The following is a 17,109-nucleotide window of genomic DNA, read 5'->3' as shown; positions in this document are numbered from 1 at the left end:
GGGGGTAAACATATATTTCTGTGTTTTTACCCCACAAAAATGCAGTCAATGTGTTGATTTTTCATTAGCTGAAGTTACCCACGGGACTGCTTGTATGCGCTAACTTCATTTTGGGGCCTCTAAATGCCAGATACTTTGGTAAACCTATGAACAATGGCCACCAAACTGTTCGGAGGAACCCTGGCAATCAAATTTAGGGTGCTTTTTCTTGGTGCATAACGATACATGGGTGATATGGTGCTGAGAAGTTGAAGCTTTGAGGCAATTTTCAGATATTTCACCAAAACCGACAATTGTGGGAAAGCCTTGTGACTCAGTAGTTTGGAGCAGAAAGGCATGGGTACCCATTATAGATTCTGTAGAATGTGTACTTTCGAAAAATATATGGGTTTTGGGGGGTAAACATATATTTCTGTGTTTTTACCCCACAAAAATGCAGTCAATGTGATGATCTTTCATTAGCTGAAGTTACCCACGGGACTGTTTGTATGCGCTAACTTCATTTTGGGGCCTCTAAATGCCAGATACTTTGGTAAACTTATGAACAATGGGCACCAAAATGTTCAGAGGAACCCTGGCAATCATATTTAGGGTGCTTTTTCTTAGTACGTAATGATACATGGGCGATATGGTGCTGGGAAGTTGAAGCTTTGAGGAAATTTTCAGATATTTCACCAAAACCGACAATTTTGGGAAAGCCTTGCGACTCAGTAGTTTGGAGCAATAAGGCATGGGTACCCATTTTAGATTCTGTAGAATGTGTACTTTCCAAAAATATATGGGTTTGGGGGGTAAACATATATTTCTGTGTTTTTACCCCACAAAAAATGCAGTCAATGTGTTGATTTCTCAGTAGCTGAAGTAAAGTCCTGAACAATTTGGATGTGCTAACTTCATATTGGTGTCTCTAAATGCCAGATACTTTGGTAAACCTATGCATAATGGGTATCAAACTGTTCAGTGGACCCCTGGCAATCATATTTCTTGGTACCTAATATAGTTTGGGATATGCGGAGCAGCAAAATAAAACCTTTGAAATGATTTTTCAGAATTTTGAATTTTTTGTTGAAAAACCGCTATGTTCAGACAAGCTTTTATGTTTGGTAGTTGGGAGTAGAGAGACATAGTTACCCATTTTGTAATCGGCAGAATGTGTACTTTTCAAAAATGTATGGTTTTCTGGGGTAAAACCTACGGTATCAGGATTTTTTGCGTTGGAATCTAAAGCATACCGTTTTCTGCCTTAGGGCTTTCAAAATTCGGTAATATACTGCCGGGAGTTTTTGCTGTACAGAAATCCTAAATCTCCCTAAAACTATACATATCTGGTATTGGCACGTTCGAGAGACATAAGGCTTTCCAAATCAGTTGGATTTTCATCCGTAAAATGAAATATTTACTGGTATAAATTGATATACGATGAAAAATGGTAATTTTTCATTTTTTTTGGTATTTAGCACTATAAATTTTTTTGCACAGGTGAAAATACATAAAAACTCAGGCAGATTTAGAAAGCTCAGTTTCTACCGAAAAAAACAATGTATAGTTTTCCTAGGTAAACTATAGGTTTCCCCTCAGAAAATGCCCCTAAAGTGAGAGAGTACAAAATGTTTCAAAAACGGCTGGCATTTCGCGTAACCAAAATGTGAAATTCTGCTGGCACTTAAAGGGTTAAATTCCCTATTGATCTCCAGGGCTGGACTATAGAGAAAAACAATAGGAATGAAGGAATTCTATGAATGTTCCTGTCAGTTTGGGCAATAGAAGTTAAAGAGAGGATTTTCCTTATATCACTTGCAATGTTTGAACTTAAGTTTTTTTTTACCTTTAGTGAACTTACAGTATGTTATAGAATGTCCTATTCCTCACAACTTTGCAATTAGTCTTCATTATTTGTATCGTTTTTGAATTGTCTTCCTCTTCTACATCTTTTCAGCTTTCAAATGTGAGTCACTGACCCCGGCAGCCAAAAAAACTTTTCCTCAGTGAGGCCACAATGTTATTATTATTTTTTATTCCTTATCTTTCTCTCCTGCCCCTCTTCTATTCATATTCCAGTCTCTCATTCACACCACTGTCTGGTAGCTAAGGTAAACAAGACCCTAGCAACCACATAACTGCTGAAATTGTAAACTGAAGAGCTGCTGAATAAAAAGCTAAATAAGTCAAAAACTGCAAATAATAAAAAATGAAAACCAATTGCAAATTGTCTAGGAATATCACTCTCTACATCAATCTAACAGTTAATTTAAAGGTGAACAATCCGTTTAACCTTGATTATTTTTCTTTTTTTATGATTGTTTTTTCCTTCAAAAATTAGAGAATAAAACAGTAAAATATTATAAGAGATGATGTGGCCCAGTTCCATTTCAGGGAGGCCATGTTTACATGGATCATTAATGAAAGCTTCTGTTTGGCAGAGTTTTATAATAAGTCTCCAGAGCAGATTTATATATTTTATCAGGTAAATAGGAGAAAAGCAGCAACTTTATTGTCCAGATGCCAAAGGGCTCGTTTCTAATTCTCCACTCAGTGAGCAAAGTGCAAGAATGAGGCCACAGTTTCGTGAGCCCAGAGACCAGTGAAATGCACCTTGAATGGAGTCCGTCTCTATTCCACTAACAGGAACACGTTTGCTCCCCTTAGCGTTCTTCTACTTAACTTCAACATGGCAGCGCTATCCTAAATAATGAGGCAAAGTGTTAGTTTTCCATTAGGCGGAGGTGAGTAGGAAAGGGTAAGTTTATTGCACACACAGAATTATTATTACACAGCAGTATAAAATGCAGGCGTCTCATTGGCCAGTCAGTCAGTGCAGTTGGGCAGTACAGCGGGGCACTTAGGAGTTCATGTGCTGCTGCTGCTGCTGTGCCTCAGTTTGTGCAGTTGTGCTGCCCGCTGCTGCTGATAGGCTTGCATACAGTCCTTAAAGCTCTGCACGTGTGTCTGGCATTTCCTCCAGTCCTGCTGCTCCGCCATGCATTCCTGTACAGCGTAATGAGCCCACGCGCACCCTGTCCGGCCAATCATGTGCTCCAGGGGGTCCTCTTCATCGTCCGCCTTTCGGCTGCGGTTATGGGGTTGAGGGGTGGGAGAGGACATCTTATCTCTGTGAGAGAATGAGTGACACATGCTGAGATCCCATCATATCATGGACTTGGCTCCCAGCTGGGAACGCTTGGCTAAGGATTCTGGGAGCAGCTTCTACTAATTCAGCTCATGTATTTGCAGCATATTGGGACATAGAGTTGTCAGTAACAAGTCTCTTGCCTGTAACCTTGTGCTCCCCAGTATATGTCTCACTGTTATATGTGGCTATGGGCTCAGTGCTCCCTCCAAACCCCATATCTCCATTCACCTGCTGTGAGCAGCAAACAGACGCCCGCAATAGAGACCCCACAAACATTACAGCTGGGGGTGTAACAGAGCCCTGATACAGGGGAGCCTGTGCCCCGAAATAATCAGCTTTGTAACTGACCCTTATTATCTGCCCTAATGTAATCTGGAACAGACACATTGTAATCTGGTTGCTAGGGTCAGTCCCCCTGGCAACAGCAGTACAAAATAGATTTCTATACAACTCTAGCCCTGTGTATATCTTATTATATATCAATATCAGTAATTGCAAATGATTTCCATATATTCCATTGCTGGGAAGTCAATAGATGCAGCACAGTAATGGAGAGGGAAGATAAAGACAAGGGAAAGTATTGTGGGATATTGTATGTATGACATATAAACGGACTATTAGTATATTACTAATAACTATTAATGGGAGCAATTCCCTGCTGTGAGTGAGTATGTGAGTGAGTATGTGAGTGAGTATGTGAGTGAGTATGTGAGTGAGTATGTGAGAGTGAGATATAGAGACACTGCAGAGTTGTTACTATGTGGCCTGTGTCTCCTTCATCCGCCTTATCCCTCATGTACCTGATCTCTCGCCGTCCCTCTGATCTCTTTGCTCAGACCTTCAGCTTCACTTCCTGCTTCAGGCTGTAGCCCCGCCCCTTACGCACGGTATTGGCTGAGCCTATAGACGCCTCTGTTACCGGAAACACGTATTTAGGGGTGGGATCAGAACTGTGGGAGGGCAGTAGTTTCTCCTCATGTGCTGCTTCTGTTGCAGACACTTTCCCAACACTGAGGAGTCGAGTTTGGGAATGAGGAGCATTGGGAAGTGTTTGCCAGTGACTAACTATAGCCGGAGCCCTGCTACACCCGCCTCTATTCTCCTTCCTTCTCTAATTCCGGCTCGAACTCCCTTTAAAGGCAAACTGTTCGCTCATTGGTCGAATTCCCAGGACTGACCCCTGCCGGCTCCTGTAGTGAGGGAAGTGCGGGCGGAAGTGTCAGTGACGGGCAGTTGTGCTTCTTGTGTTACACTTGTGCCAGTGTCCCGGCTGTGAGTAGAGAGAGAATATTCACTAGAGGAGCCGACACTGAGCTGCCCGAGTGCTGCACTTATCACTTCTGTTGCCTCACACATAATAACCCTCCTCTTGTTATTGTCCCTCCAGCAACGGAGCACTCTCCTATTATTTACTGATAATCACACACGCCCCGCCCCCACAACTGGTTATCACTGCCGCCTAAACACAAGCACAGGAGAGAATCAGCCACACTGATCCCACATATCACTGACACAATAACCTATTCCAGGCTGTCACTCAATCCATGTCTGGTTGCTACGGGACCCTAGCAACTACATATTGTGAAGGGGAAAATTAACATTTAATAGAAGCTTTTCTTATACTGAAGTAAGAAACTTTCTTTGTGTCTTGTCGAACAGACACATTTAAGCAGCTTCCCAGTACCTCCTCCTGAGTAAGTGAACCCAGTCTCACCCCAGTAATGATTAACTGTTTTGGAATTTAAAGGGGAACTATTGTGAAAATTTAAATTTAATATAAACTTCAGCTTACGGAAATAAGAAACTTTATGAATTAAATATTCTGTATTGTTTCTGAAATAATCAAGTTTATCTTCACTATTCCTCTCTCAGCATCTGTTTCTCTTCATTCTCTCTTCATGCAGCAGTTGGGTGTCAGATATTCACTGACAGTTACATCCAATATATCTTATAGGGGGGCTCCTTTCCTAGCAGATGTATTAGAGCTCACTCAAATAACTGATTCCAGTACAAACAGAATCTAACAAAATAACTGCCTTTTGCACAAATTCTGCATGTAGAGAGACATGATGTCTGGTGAGTTTAATAGAGTGACCTCTAATTCATCTGCTAGGCAAAAGGAGCCCCCCTATAAGATATATTGGATCTAACTGTCAGTGAATATCTGACACCCAACTGCTGCATGAAGAGAGAATGAAGAGAAACAGATGCTGAGAGAGGAATAGTGAAGATAAACTTGATTATTTCAGAAACAATACAGAATATTTAATTGTATTCATAAAGTTTCTTATTTCCATAAGCTGAAGCTTATATTAAATTTAAATTTTCACAATAGTTCCCCTTTAAATTCCAAAACAGTTAATCATTACTGGGGTGAGACTGAGTTCACTTACTCAGGAGGAGGTACTGGGAAGCTGCTTAAATGTCTGTTCTACCTGTTCCCTGTGTAATCCACACATTTAAAGGGTAAATTGACCAGGGATGAAGCCTTGGCCCATTTACATCAGTCCCACACCAGGGGTAAATAATAAAGGGGACTTATTGCTGCTGGGTTGTTCTTTCCCAGGATATATAGTTGAACTACGTTTGGTGGGTCAGGAGTAAAATAAAAGCTCCCTCTAGTGGCAGTTCCACATACACAACTGTGCGATATAATAATAATAACCATGAGAAAGAGAGCAGCCCAGAAATATTCAACTTATACCCGGGTAAGTACTGGGGGAGACTGCACTCACTCACACAGGTGACCTTCATAGATGACTTACCCTTTAAAGTTAAGTGTAACAAAACTGCCACACCTTTAATTATTATTAATATTTAATTGTATTGATAAAGTTTCTTATTTCCCTAAGCTGAATCTTATATCAAATTTAAATTTTCACAATAGTTCCCTTTTAAATTCCAAAACAGTTAATCATTACTGGGGTGAGACTGGGTTCACTTACTCAGGAGGAGGTACTGGGAAGCTGCTTAAATGTGTCTGTTTTACCTGTTCCCTGTGTAATCCACACATTTAAAGGGTAAATTGACCCTCAAGTGGCAAATGGAGGGAGATCCCTAAAACTGTTGGTGTTACTGAGAGACTCCCTGGCTACTTACCCCCATCAGCAAATGGTCCTGCCAGGCTTTCCATTGGGTTTGGATCATCTTCATAGTCTGGTTCTTCTTCTTTGATCTTTATCTGTAATATCTCTGATTCCATCAATGGAAAATCTGCCAGTAAGGAACAGACAGTCAGAATCTGCTCAATGTGTTGCCTCCACTTCAGAACCTCCACTAGTATTTACTTGCTATAAAATATGTGCCAATATGTCTCTCTTGGTTACGTGATGCCAATCTGCCCCAGTACTTACCCAGGGACTGAGCTCTGACTCTGGAATCACTATCTTAGGGGGAGGGGCCTGTCTGGTCATGGGGAGGAGAACAGCCACAAGCAGGAAATACAGAGAATCCGACTTCTGTACCAGGTAAATCAATGGGAGGACATTGGATTTACTTCCCCAGGATAAACTTCCTCTGAGAATTACAGCGAGTGTTTTATTTGTATTCCTCCAGCAAAGCTGAGCTCTGTGTAACCACATGTGTCCTACACAAACGTTACTCACCGGCCCCAGGAACGGGATCCATTTCCCTCTTTATTGTGTCCAGAGGATCCTCAGTGTCCGGCTCTTCATTCTCCCATTTCCCCTCTAACCTCCTTGTTTCCATCTCTGGAGAACCTGACAGCAAGGAACACAAACCCACCATATAAAGCTGCCTGTGGGGATCCCCCCTCTCATATCACTACAATAAATACATGTTGTACTGGGACCAGTTTATCCCCCAGTCCCACAGTCTCCCCTCTCTATCAGTCCCTGCAGCAGGATTAACCCCCAGTCTCCCCTCTCTATCAGTCCCTGCAGCAGGATTAACCCCCAGTCTCCCCTCTCTATCAGTCCCTGCAGCAGGATTAAGCCCCAGTCTCCCCTCTCTATCAGTCCCTGCAGCAGGATTAACCCCCAGTCTCCCCTCTCTATCAGTCCCTGCAGCAGGATTAACCCCCAGTCTCCCCTCTCTATCAGTCCCTGCAGCAGGATTAACCCCCAGTCTCCCCTCTCTATCAGTCCCTGCAGCAGGATTAACCCCCAGTCTCCCCTCTCTATCAGTCCCTGCAGCAGGATTAACCCCCAGTCTCCCCTCTCTATCAGTCCCTGCAGCAAGATTAACCCCCCAGTCTCCCCTCTCTATCAGTCCCTGCAGCAGGATTAACCCCCAGTCTCCCCTCTCTATCAGTCCCTGCAGCAGGAGGATTAGCCCCAAGTCTCCCCTCTCTATCAGTCCCTGCAGCAGGATTAACCCCCAGTCTCCCCTCTCTATCAGTCCCTGCAGCAGGATTAACCCCCAGTCTCCCCTCTCTATCAGTCCCTGCAGCAGGATTAACCCCCAGTCTCCCCTCTCTATCAGTCCCTGCAGCAGGATTAACCCCCAGTCTCCCCTCTCTATCAGTCCCTGCAGCAGGATTAACCCCCAGTCTCCCCTCTCTATCAGTCCCTGCAGCAGGATTAACCCCCAGTCTCCCCTCTCTATCAGTCCCTGCAGCAGGAGGATTAGCCCCAAGTCTCCCCTCTCTATCAGTCCCTGCAGCAGGATTAACCCCCAGTCTCCCCTCTCTATCAGTCCCTGCAGCAGGATTAACCCCCAGTCTCCCCTCTCTATCAGTCCCTGCAGCAGGATTAACCCCCAGTCTCCCCTCTCTATCAGTCCCTGCAGCAGGATTAACCCCCAGTCTCCCCTCTCTATCAGTCCCTGCAGCAGGATTAACCCCCAGTCTCCCCTCTCTATCAGTCCCTGCAGCAGGATTAACCCCCAGTCTCCCCTCTCTATCAGTCCCTGCAGCAGGATTAACCCCCAGTCTCCCCTCTCTATCAGTCCCTGCAGCAGGATTAACCCCCAGTCTCCCCTCTCTATCAGTCCCTGCAGCAGGATTAAGGCCTGTCCTGTCTGCTGGGAGGAGCTACTGGTGAATAAAGCATCCGACCCTTCCTTGTACCTATCTAATGTATCAGCCTGTACCACTGATTCACTTCCCAGGTCTCCCTGTAACACCCCTTTCCCTCCTCTAATCTTATTGGCTCCCTCCTGTCTGCTGGGAGGAGCTACTGGTGAATAAAGCATCCGACCCTTCCTTGTACCTATCTAATGTATCAGCCTGTACAACTGATTCAGGGAGAGAATTCCACATCTTCACAGCTCTCACTGTAACAAACCCCTTCCCAATATTTAGGCGGAACCTCTTTTCTTCTAATCGGAATGGGTGACCTCGTGTCAGCTGGAAAGACCTACTGGTAAATAAATCATTAGAGAGATTATTATATGATCCCCTTATATATTTATACATAGTTATCATATCACCCCTTAATCGCCTCTTCTCCAGAGTGAACATCCCCAATTTGGCCAGTCTTTCCTCATAGCTAAGATTTTCCATATACAATTAACATATTGAATTCCTATTGGTGAATAGATACTATAAGGATGTGGGGTCTCCAACTATATTAAACAACACCGAAACACATTAAGGACTTGAACCCCCAGATGCTTAAACTTAACTAAACTTACATATTTATTATTAAAGAAAAAATCAGATTTATTAATCAATTATACCTTTAACCAGCATAATTAAAACACCCTGCAGATTCAATCAGGGGGTCCCTTGTATATATAATCCCTTTCATATATATAATAAGTGACTCATAGAATCCATTATTAAATGTTCCTGATACCAGGGGATATTAGATGTATAGGTGTTATTGTACAGATATCAGACCTATGCGGCTAATACCCCCTGGTATTGATATAGAATATTTATCAGAAGGTGAAACAGAAGCCCCCAGGGTTGATCAGAGAGAAATTCCACTTTTCTCTATTCAGTTGCATTGAACACATTTATCAACAGACACAAGAGATTCCCCTTTGATAAAATGGGCCCTAGGTCTTGTTTATTCTTTAATCAGACAGGATTTTGTTTGAATTATAGATTATAGTCTGTCTGAATGAAAACCTCTGTCTTTTGTTGCAGTACTTGGAATATTGAGAAGGAAATGGAAAGTAGCCCAACAAGGAAAGAGGAAAGTCACCCCTAAAATCTTGTCACCCTAAAGCCGTGACCTTTGTGGCCTAACCACAGATCTGGGCCTGGACCAGTGGCGTAACTAGTTGTTACTGGGCCCCATAGTAAATTCAATTTAGGGCCCCAAAATATTTATAAGTTGGCCTATTTTACCAAGATATATTAAAATTGCTAATTAATTAGGGTCTCACTGGGCCCCCTACACTCCTGGGCCCCCCTGCAACCGCAGGGTCTGCTTCCTCTATAGTTACGCCCCTGGCCTGGACATATTTAGGACAGATGGAAATTTCACAGCTTTCTCTTCACTTGCATGGGATATTTTGGTACATATTTATCAATAAAAGTAAGAATTCACATTCTGATAAATACTGTTTATGTTTATGGAGTTTATGTTTAGGTTTATTTCTATAACAAGAATAAGATTTTCTGTTTCAATATTTTTATTAACATGGAAAGTTATAGACCATATCAATATGAATGACGTTGTTACAAAGTGTATATAAAGGGATACCAGAAATATTTCATGTTGATAATAATACAGATTGTTCGTCTATCTTTCATTGTGTATTAAGAGAAAAACTATATTATATATAATATATAACAGTACAAAGAAAAAATAAATTAAAGACAGATGATTACGGAAAAATAAATAAAAATGGAAATAAAAAAAACAGAAAAAGGGTAAAGAAAATAGGTTGGACCAAATATCCATCACAAGTATCGAGAGGTTGGTATATCAAATGTGGGTCCCATCATACAAAACATTGAGCAGTATTAAGATACTAGTGTGACTTCCACAACAATGAACCTTGTCAAGTAGAACCAGATCTTATTGTAAGGGGAGCCTGTATTGAAAGGTCTGTTGGGGATCCTACAGTGAAAGCAGGGAAACCGGTAGAATCGGTAATCTATCCAGGGTTGCCATATATCTGCAACGGTCTGGTACTTATCAAGGTGAATACTGCTTAGCTTTTCATTAATGACAATCCAATCTAGTTTCGTTTTTACCGTGTTATACTGCAAAGAAGGTGATTTCCGTGCTTTGGCAATAACCTGTCTGGCAGCTCAAAAAATATAGTAAGTGGAGCTGTTTCCTAGGGACGTCGCTAGGGACTGCTCCCAACAAAGCAACATATGGGTCTCTTTTTATATTGAGATGTAATACAGAGAAGATAAGAGTGTAAATCCTTATCCAGAATCTCACAGCTATGGGACACATCCACCAAATATGAAACATTGATCCTGTCGCAGAACAACCCCTAAAACATCGGGATAAAATTGAGCTAATCTTGGTGGAGTTAAATACCAACGAAACAATAACTTGTAACCCGCTTCCAGCATGACCGTGTTAATAGAGCTTTTACGTGTATTTCCCCAAAGCTTTAACCAATCCTGTTCAGGTAATGATCTCCCTAAATCTATTTCCTATTTGGTAACATATGGTAAATCTAGTAGTCTGGCTGGAGTGTTAAATTGCAAGTATAGAATTGAAATAACTCCTTTAGGGGCTACACCCTTAGTGCACCATCGTTTATAGAATGAGCTAGATATGTAATGAGACTTGGCATTCCAACATCCCTGTATAAAATGTATAACCTGATAGGCACGGAATCTCTCTGAGTCTGGAAGTTGGTCATGATCTAAAAGGTATTGAATAGTGTAGGAACCTCTAGAGGTTAATAGGGATTTCACAGATACCAGTCCATTTTGGAGCCACCAGTGAAATAGGTGATTCTGTAATCCGGCTGGGAAAGCTGGGTCGCCAAAGAGAGAGGTGCAACAGGAGTGTGAGGAGTAATGAGTGGGTGTTTATGAGAAACTATATCCCATGAGTGTAGGGAATAGGCTAAGCAAGGGCTCATAGTTTCTTGGGTAACCAAAGGAATGTTGAGGCATCATATGGGGCAACAAAGGCATTCTCAATTGCAACCCACTGAGGGGGTCTAAGGTGCAGTGTAAGGTCGGGAGCTGACATAACTGTACTGACCAGTGATAGTATCTGAGATTGGGCAAACCTAAGCCTCCATTAGAAAGGGACCTGTATAGTATATTCCTATTTACCCTGGGGAATTTATTATTCCATATAAATTTGAGCATCTTAGTTTCAAAGTTTTTCAAATCACAAAGGTTAAGTGAGAGGGGAAGTACTCTAAAGAAATACAATAATTTAGGGAATAAAGTCATCTTTATAGCCCAAATGCGACCTATCCACGAAATGTGGTATTTGCCCCAGTCCTCTAGGCATTTGCGATATATGTTGGAATAATTTATACTATATAATGTGTCATAGCTAGCAGTCAAATGGATGGCAAGAAAGGAGACTGAAGTTTTCTGCCACTGGAATGAAAAGTTAAGGGTGAGTAATTTGGTTACATCTTGGGGGAGTCCTATATTAAGAGCCTCAGTCTTTTCCAGATCCTGAGAGATTCCGAATTTAGTCAAAATGTTATACAGGTTAGGCAGGGATGTCATAGGCTGTGTCAGAAAAAGAGTCACATCATCAGCGAAAAGGCTAATTTTGTGTTGCCTATCGTTGATTTTGAGGCCTCTGACATCTGGGTTAGTCCTAATTGTCTCCGCCAGAGGCTCAATAGCTATGTTAAACAATAATGGAGATAAGGGGCAGCCCTGCCTGGTGCTTGCCTCTCAAAACCACCTTATGGGCTTCCCATAAAAGAGTAGATGAAGAAACTGAATTTTTATTATCCTGAAAGTAATCCCTAAGCGCCTGTTCAACTTGTTGCACCACCTCTGGGACTTTCAAAAGGGACTCGTTTAAACACCAGCTAAATTCCCCTGTCGTGTTATAGACCTAAGAGACAGTTAAATCAATAGGGTCATGATCTGACCAAGGTGTCACCAAAATCTTGGAGATATGGGGGAGATCCAATATCTGCTGGGAAACCCAAATATGATCTATACCAGAGTGATGTTTGTGGGGGTGGGAGTAATGCGTATACTGTCTTGTCATGGGATGATCTTCTCGCCAAACATCTACCAACCCCAGATGCACCATGTCCCACTTAACCTTTTGTACATTAGGATTCCGTTTTTCTGGGGTCTGGGGAGCCATTTGTGAGGACTGTTGTTTATCCCAAAAGGAATCTAATATCAAGTTGGTATCCCCGCACAGTATAAATTTTCCCTTTCTCAATATGGGAAACATACGTAAGGAGTTTATCAAAAAAATGGGCTTGGGAGACATTTGGAGCATAGTAAGAAATGACTGAGAACATTTTCCCTTCTAATTCAAGCGTCAGAACCAGAAATCTCCCTTCTGGGTCAGAATAAGTTTCCCGAATCTGTAAAGGCAGCCCCACATGGACACAAATTGCTACTCCTCTGGTCTTATTATCACTATTTGCTAAATAGACCATGGGGTATTTTTTATGAAAATATTTGGGGAAGGATTGTTTGGAGAAATGCGTTTCTTGCAGACATAGGATATCAGCTTTGAGGGAGCTGTAATACATAAATGCTTTTTTCCGTTTCACAGGAGAATTAAATCCTTGTACATTATGGGATAATATAGTTAACCCCATTGTTATCTAAAAGAGAAGGTAGATTAAGCTGGAGAAAGGAAACTATGCCCATAGAAAGAAGAAATACAATAACATGGTGTAAAAATAGTACCGGTTGCAAAAATGCCTCATAGCCCCACATGTAGTACAATCCAAGCAATATTGGTCTCACAGAGAAACAATCAGTAGACGTTAATCCCACAGGTGGTAGTCTCACTAGCCGCCCTGGATAGCGCCATATTGGTGGTATCAAAACTCCACGGGTCCTTCCCAACGTTCCTGAGGGAAAAGGCACTTGTCTCCCACAAACAAAAAGGAGGGAGAAGGTTGGAAAATATGTGACATAATTCGGTGAGAAAGTAGTATAGGATGCATTATGAGTAAGGTATTGCCTGGAAGCCATCTTGAACATATACTATGATCCATAAAGACTAAGGGTTCAGCCTCAAATAGTCTTAGAAAAATAAAAGGAGAACATATTGTGTCATATGTAGTAAAGTGAAAAATAAACAAAAAGCAGGAGGCTCACTAATGCAGAGAAAGTCACGCAATAAAGTAAACGGATTGACATTGTCATTGCTGTCCAAGGCCTTAATTAAGGAGATTTACCCTCAAAAGAAAAAAAAAAAGAAAAAGAATTATCCTCCATACCTCAAGTGACGATATTTCAGGGGTCTAAAGGAGGGGACATCCCTGCAAAGGGACAAACCTGTAAATAGCCATTCCATACAGAAAACGTTAAGGATCCGACTTCTGAGATAAGGCCGAAGCTGTCGCTCTTCTGGTGACCGGTTTTCCAACCGTGCGCCAAATCGGAGAAACCGATCTTTGAGTCTGCTTGCGAAGATGGTGGCGATGATGGAGGAAGTGTCGTAGTCAATTTCAAGCGTCGGAGAAGCTCCATGGCTGACTCTAGGTCGGAGAAGGAATGTTGCTTGTTGTTGAACGCCAGACGAAATGGGAATAGCCATCGGTATCTGATGCCATGGTGTTGGAGGACGTGGATAACACCAGCAAAGGATTTGCTTTTCTGCAGGGTAACTGGTGCAACATCTGCACACATTGGAAATTTAACAGCGTTATATTCCAGGTTCTGAGACGCCAGTGCTGCTTGAAGGGCCTTCACTTGAGTTTGGTGAAAGTGCAGCCTGAGGATAATGTCTCTGGATGGGCCTTCATGGGATTTGGGCCTGAGCGCTCGATGAACCCGGTCACATTCAAACCTTTTCGATGGTAAGTCAGGTAAAAGCGTAGAGAGTATCGTATGGGTCACAGCTTGTAAATCTGTCTCAGACTCCGGAATTCCACAGATGCACAGATTGTTGCGGCGGGACCTGTTATCCGTATCCTCCAACTTATCTAGGGCCTCCTTCAACTGTGTTTGAAGTTGGACGATGTCCTGCTCATGGGCATCTAGCATTGTTACCACGTCATCCATCTTTGTCTCCATAACGTCAATCCGCTGGCCCATCATCTTGTTAGTTATATCAGCGGCGGTTTTAGCCAGTTCTTGTAGTAATAAGGCTTTATATTGTCCCATCAAATCTGGATTCTGAATTTCTCCCAATGGAGGTGGGAATGTGTCAGATGTTGAGTCTAGACCTTTCCATGAGTCCTCCTGCGTCGCCATTGCCTTCGGAGAGGGAGGTGAAGGCCTTTGTAGGAATGACGCAATAGTATTTGCCGCGCCTTTAGATGATGGAAAAGGACCTTTCTTCTCCCGTTGCCGTCTCCTATTAGCCAACCGTTGGTTCTATAGAGGTATAGAGGTATGTCACCCTATATGTAGTGCGGCCAGCTTTAGTGAAGAGGGTGAAATTGAGGGATAAGGCTTCAGTGGACGAGGAGCGATCTCACACCACCGCCATCTTGGATCGCGCCTCCGAAGAATAAGATTTTCTTATTCTTGGGACACTTGTCACTTTGTTCTATCCCTTGTATGGGAAAGTATTTTAGGTTCCTGTTATTGCACTCCATGAAATGTCTAGTGACATAGATTTTGCTACTATATTGGGTAATTCTAACCTGATTAATGTGCTCCCTGGCACGTTCTTTTAAAGACCTTGTAGTACAGCCCACATGTTGTTTGTTCCATTTAGTGCATGTTATCAGATAGATTATTCCTTCATTGCAACAGTTAATGTATTGTTTAATTTTATATATTTTATTAGTCACTGTGGAACTAAATTCTTGGGAGACCTTTATGTAATTACATGTAATGCATTGATTGTGTCCATATCTGTAGCATCCATTGTATTTCAAAAACTCGCTCTGTTTCTTTTGTTTATCTCTATATATAGGCTCCGGGACAAGAAGTCACCAAGGGTATGTGCCCATCTCGGCGCTCCACTCACTCCCGGGGCCAACACATTACAAAAATCACTATCTGCAACTAGAATTGGCAGATATCCCTTCACTACTCCAACTATCCTTTTGTACTGTCTACTATACCTTGTAATAAAGGATATTTTATTGTTAAAGCTTGTTTTACGTTTCTTCTTTTTTGGGACCAAGAGAATGTTCCTGTCTGTATTCTCAGCCTTTAAATATACTTTGTTAATGATATTTTCCCCATAGCCTCTTTCCTTAAAACGATCCTTCATATCCTCTGCTATGTTCCTAAATTCCCCAATTGTTGAGCAATTCCTTCTCAAGCTTATGAATTGTCCAATGGGAATTCCTGCAATTTGGTTTCTCGGGTGGCATGAGAATGCAGTAGGAGTAGGGTATTCCCACTGCATGGCTTACGAAAAATGGTGGAGTTAATTCTATCATCCTTAACAGTAAGTTTCACATCGAGAAATTCAATTTCTCTCCATGAAAAATTATCCATAAACTTTAAATTTAGATGGTTGATATTAATCCCCTGTGTAAATTCCCTAAAGTCTTGTTTGCCTGTCCATATGCATAATAGATCATCGATATATCGGATGAGTAATTTTCTCCTCTCTGCAACGATGTGGGTTTCCTCCCACCAACCCATATAAAGGTTGGCGAAGAAAGGAGTGAATTTCGCTCCCACTGCTGTCCCACATCATTGCAGGTAGTATTGTGTATTGAATAAGAAATAGTTATGTTCTAGAAGAAATTTAATTGCCAACAAAAGAAAATCTTTTAGTACATCTGTGTTCTCACTGTAATTATCTAAATGTTATTTTATTGCTTCAACTCCTCTCTCATGAGGGATAGAGGAATAGAGTGAGGTCACATCAAGTGTGGCCCAACTATATTCCCTCTGCCAGGTAATTTTGTTTAGTTTTGCTAATACATCTGTGGTGTCTCTTACATAGCTATCAAGTCTTGTTACTAGTGGTTGTAAATGAGCATCTATCCACTCGGACAGGTGCTCATCCAGTGAACCTATCCCTGAAATGATGGGTCTCCCTATGGGGGGGTCTCTGTGCTTTATGTACTTTCGGTAAGTGGTAAAATGTTGGTGTTACTGGGCATTTAGGTATAAGAAAGTCTTTTATTAAATCATTAATCAGATCTTTAGTATAGGCTAAATCTACCAATGTCACTAGTTCTTCAGAAAACCTTTTTGTGGGATCTCTTTGCAATGGTAAGTATGCGTCTGTGTCATTCAATTGTCTATTTGCTTCATCTTTATACATCTGGGCATCTAATACCACCACTAGTCCCCCTTTATCTGCGTTTTTGATAACTATGGAATCATCATTTTGCAATTCTTTGAGTGCAGTCCATTCTAATCGCATCAAGTTAGAGGGCTCCTGGGTTTCATTCGTTTTAAAGAAAAGTTGCCAAAGCGCCTCCTCTACTTTGGCTTGATATACATCTACTAAGTGTCCTCTACGTTGAGTGGGATAGAACTCACTAGGGTTTTTAAATTTGGATGTATCTAAGCTCAATTATGTTTAAGCTACTCTCATTTTTTTCCCTTTGTGCAAAATATTTTTTAAGTACAATTTTCTTGTATCAAGTACATCAAGTATTGTCTCAAAAATGTCCAAATTCCTGCTGGGAGAAAAAGATAAACCTTTTCCTAAGACTTTCAGATGTACAGGTGACAGTCTCTTAGATGAGAGGTTCAGTACTTTCTTGGCATCTTCTTCCTCAATGTGCAGCTTTCCCGATATTTATTCCTTGGTGCTTCTTGTTCTTCAATGTAATTCTTGGTTTTCCAAAGGGACCAGTTTGTTTTTTTCTTTGTCCATTGTCTGTTTTCTCCTTCCGATATGTCCTCTGTTCCTAAACAAACTTTTTGGGCTTTTCTCTTTCTTGTATTTGTTACATTTGTTCATATAATTACATTCTTATAGTTTGCAGTTAGTTGGTTGTGTTGGGAGCTCATCTCCAGTGCCAAAGATACATGGCTTAGGACAGGGTTGCAA

The 17,109-nt window shown here is 41.7% G+C and overlaps 2 protein-coding genes and 1 long non-coding RNA gene across 6 annotated transcripts in view; 1 reads left to right on the top strand and 2 right to left on the bottom strand.

Annotated features, from left to right (window-relative positions):
- The window catches only part of LOC121394778 (zinc finger protein 850-like), a 209,650-nt gene extending 202,760 nt beyond the window's left edge, over positions 1-6,890 (bottom strand). The window contains exon 1 of the mRNA XM_041566775.1: positions 6,736-6,890. Within this exon, the coding sequence (XP_041422709.1) occupies positions 6,736-6,877 (142 nt within the window). The 5' untranslated portion in view covers positions 6,878-6,890. The remainder of the gene's footprint in view (positions 1-6,735) is intronic.
- Positions 1-17,109, top strand: part of XB5897957.S (hypothetical LOC495453 S homeolog) — a 658,286-nt gene that overhangs the window by 65,550 nt on the left and 575,627 nt on the right.
- On the bottom strand, positions 2,725-4,100 carry LOC121394835. Its single transcript, XR_005962021.1, has 2 exons — positions 3,931-4,100; positions 2,725-3,109 (listed from the first exon to the last, which is right to left on the bottom strand). It is a non-coding gene; the product is annotated as an uncharacterized LOC121394835 (long non-coding RNA).

This window comes from Xenopus laevis, chromosome 6L (assembly GCF_017654675.1).
Source record: "Xenopus laevis strain J_2021 chromosome 6L, Xenopus_laevis_v10.1, whole genome shotgun sequence".
Classification (NCBI taxonomy): domain Eukaryota; kingdom Metazoa; phylum Chordata; class Amphibia; order Anura; family Pipidae; genus Xenopus; species Xenopus laevis.
The sequence above is the reverse complement of the archived record's forward strand: the minus strand, read 5'-3'. Positions and strand labels throughout refer to the sequence as shown.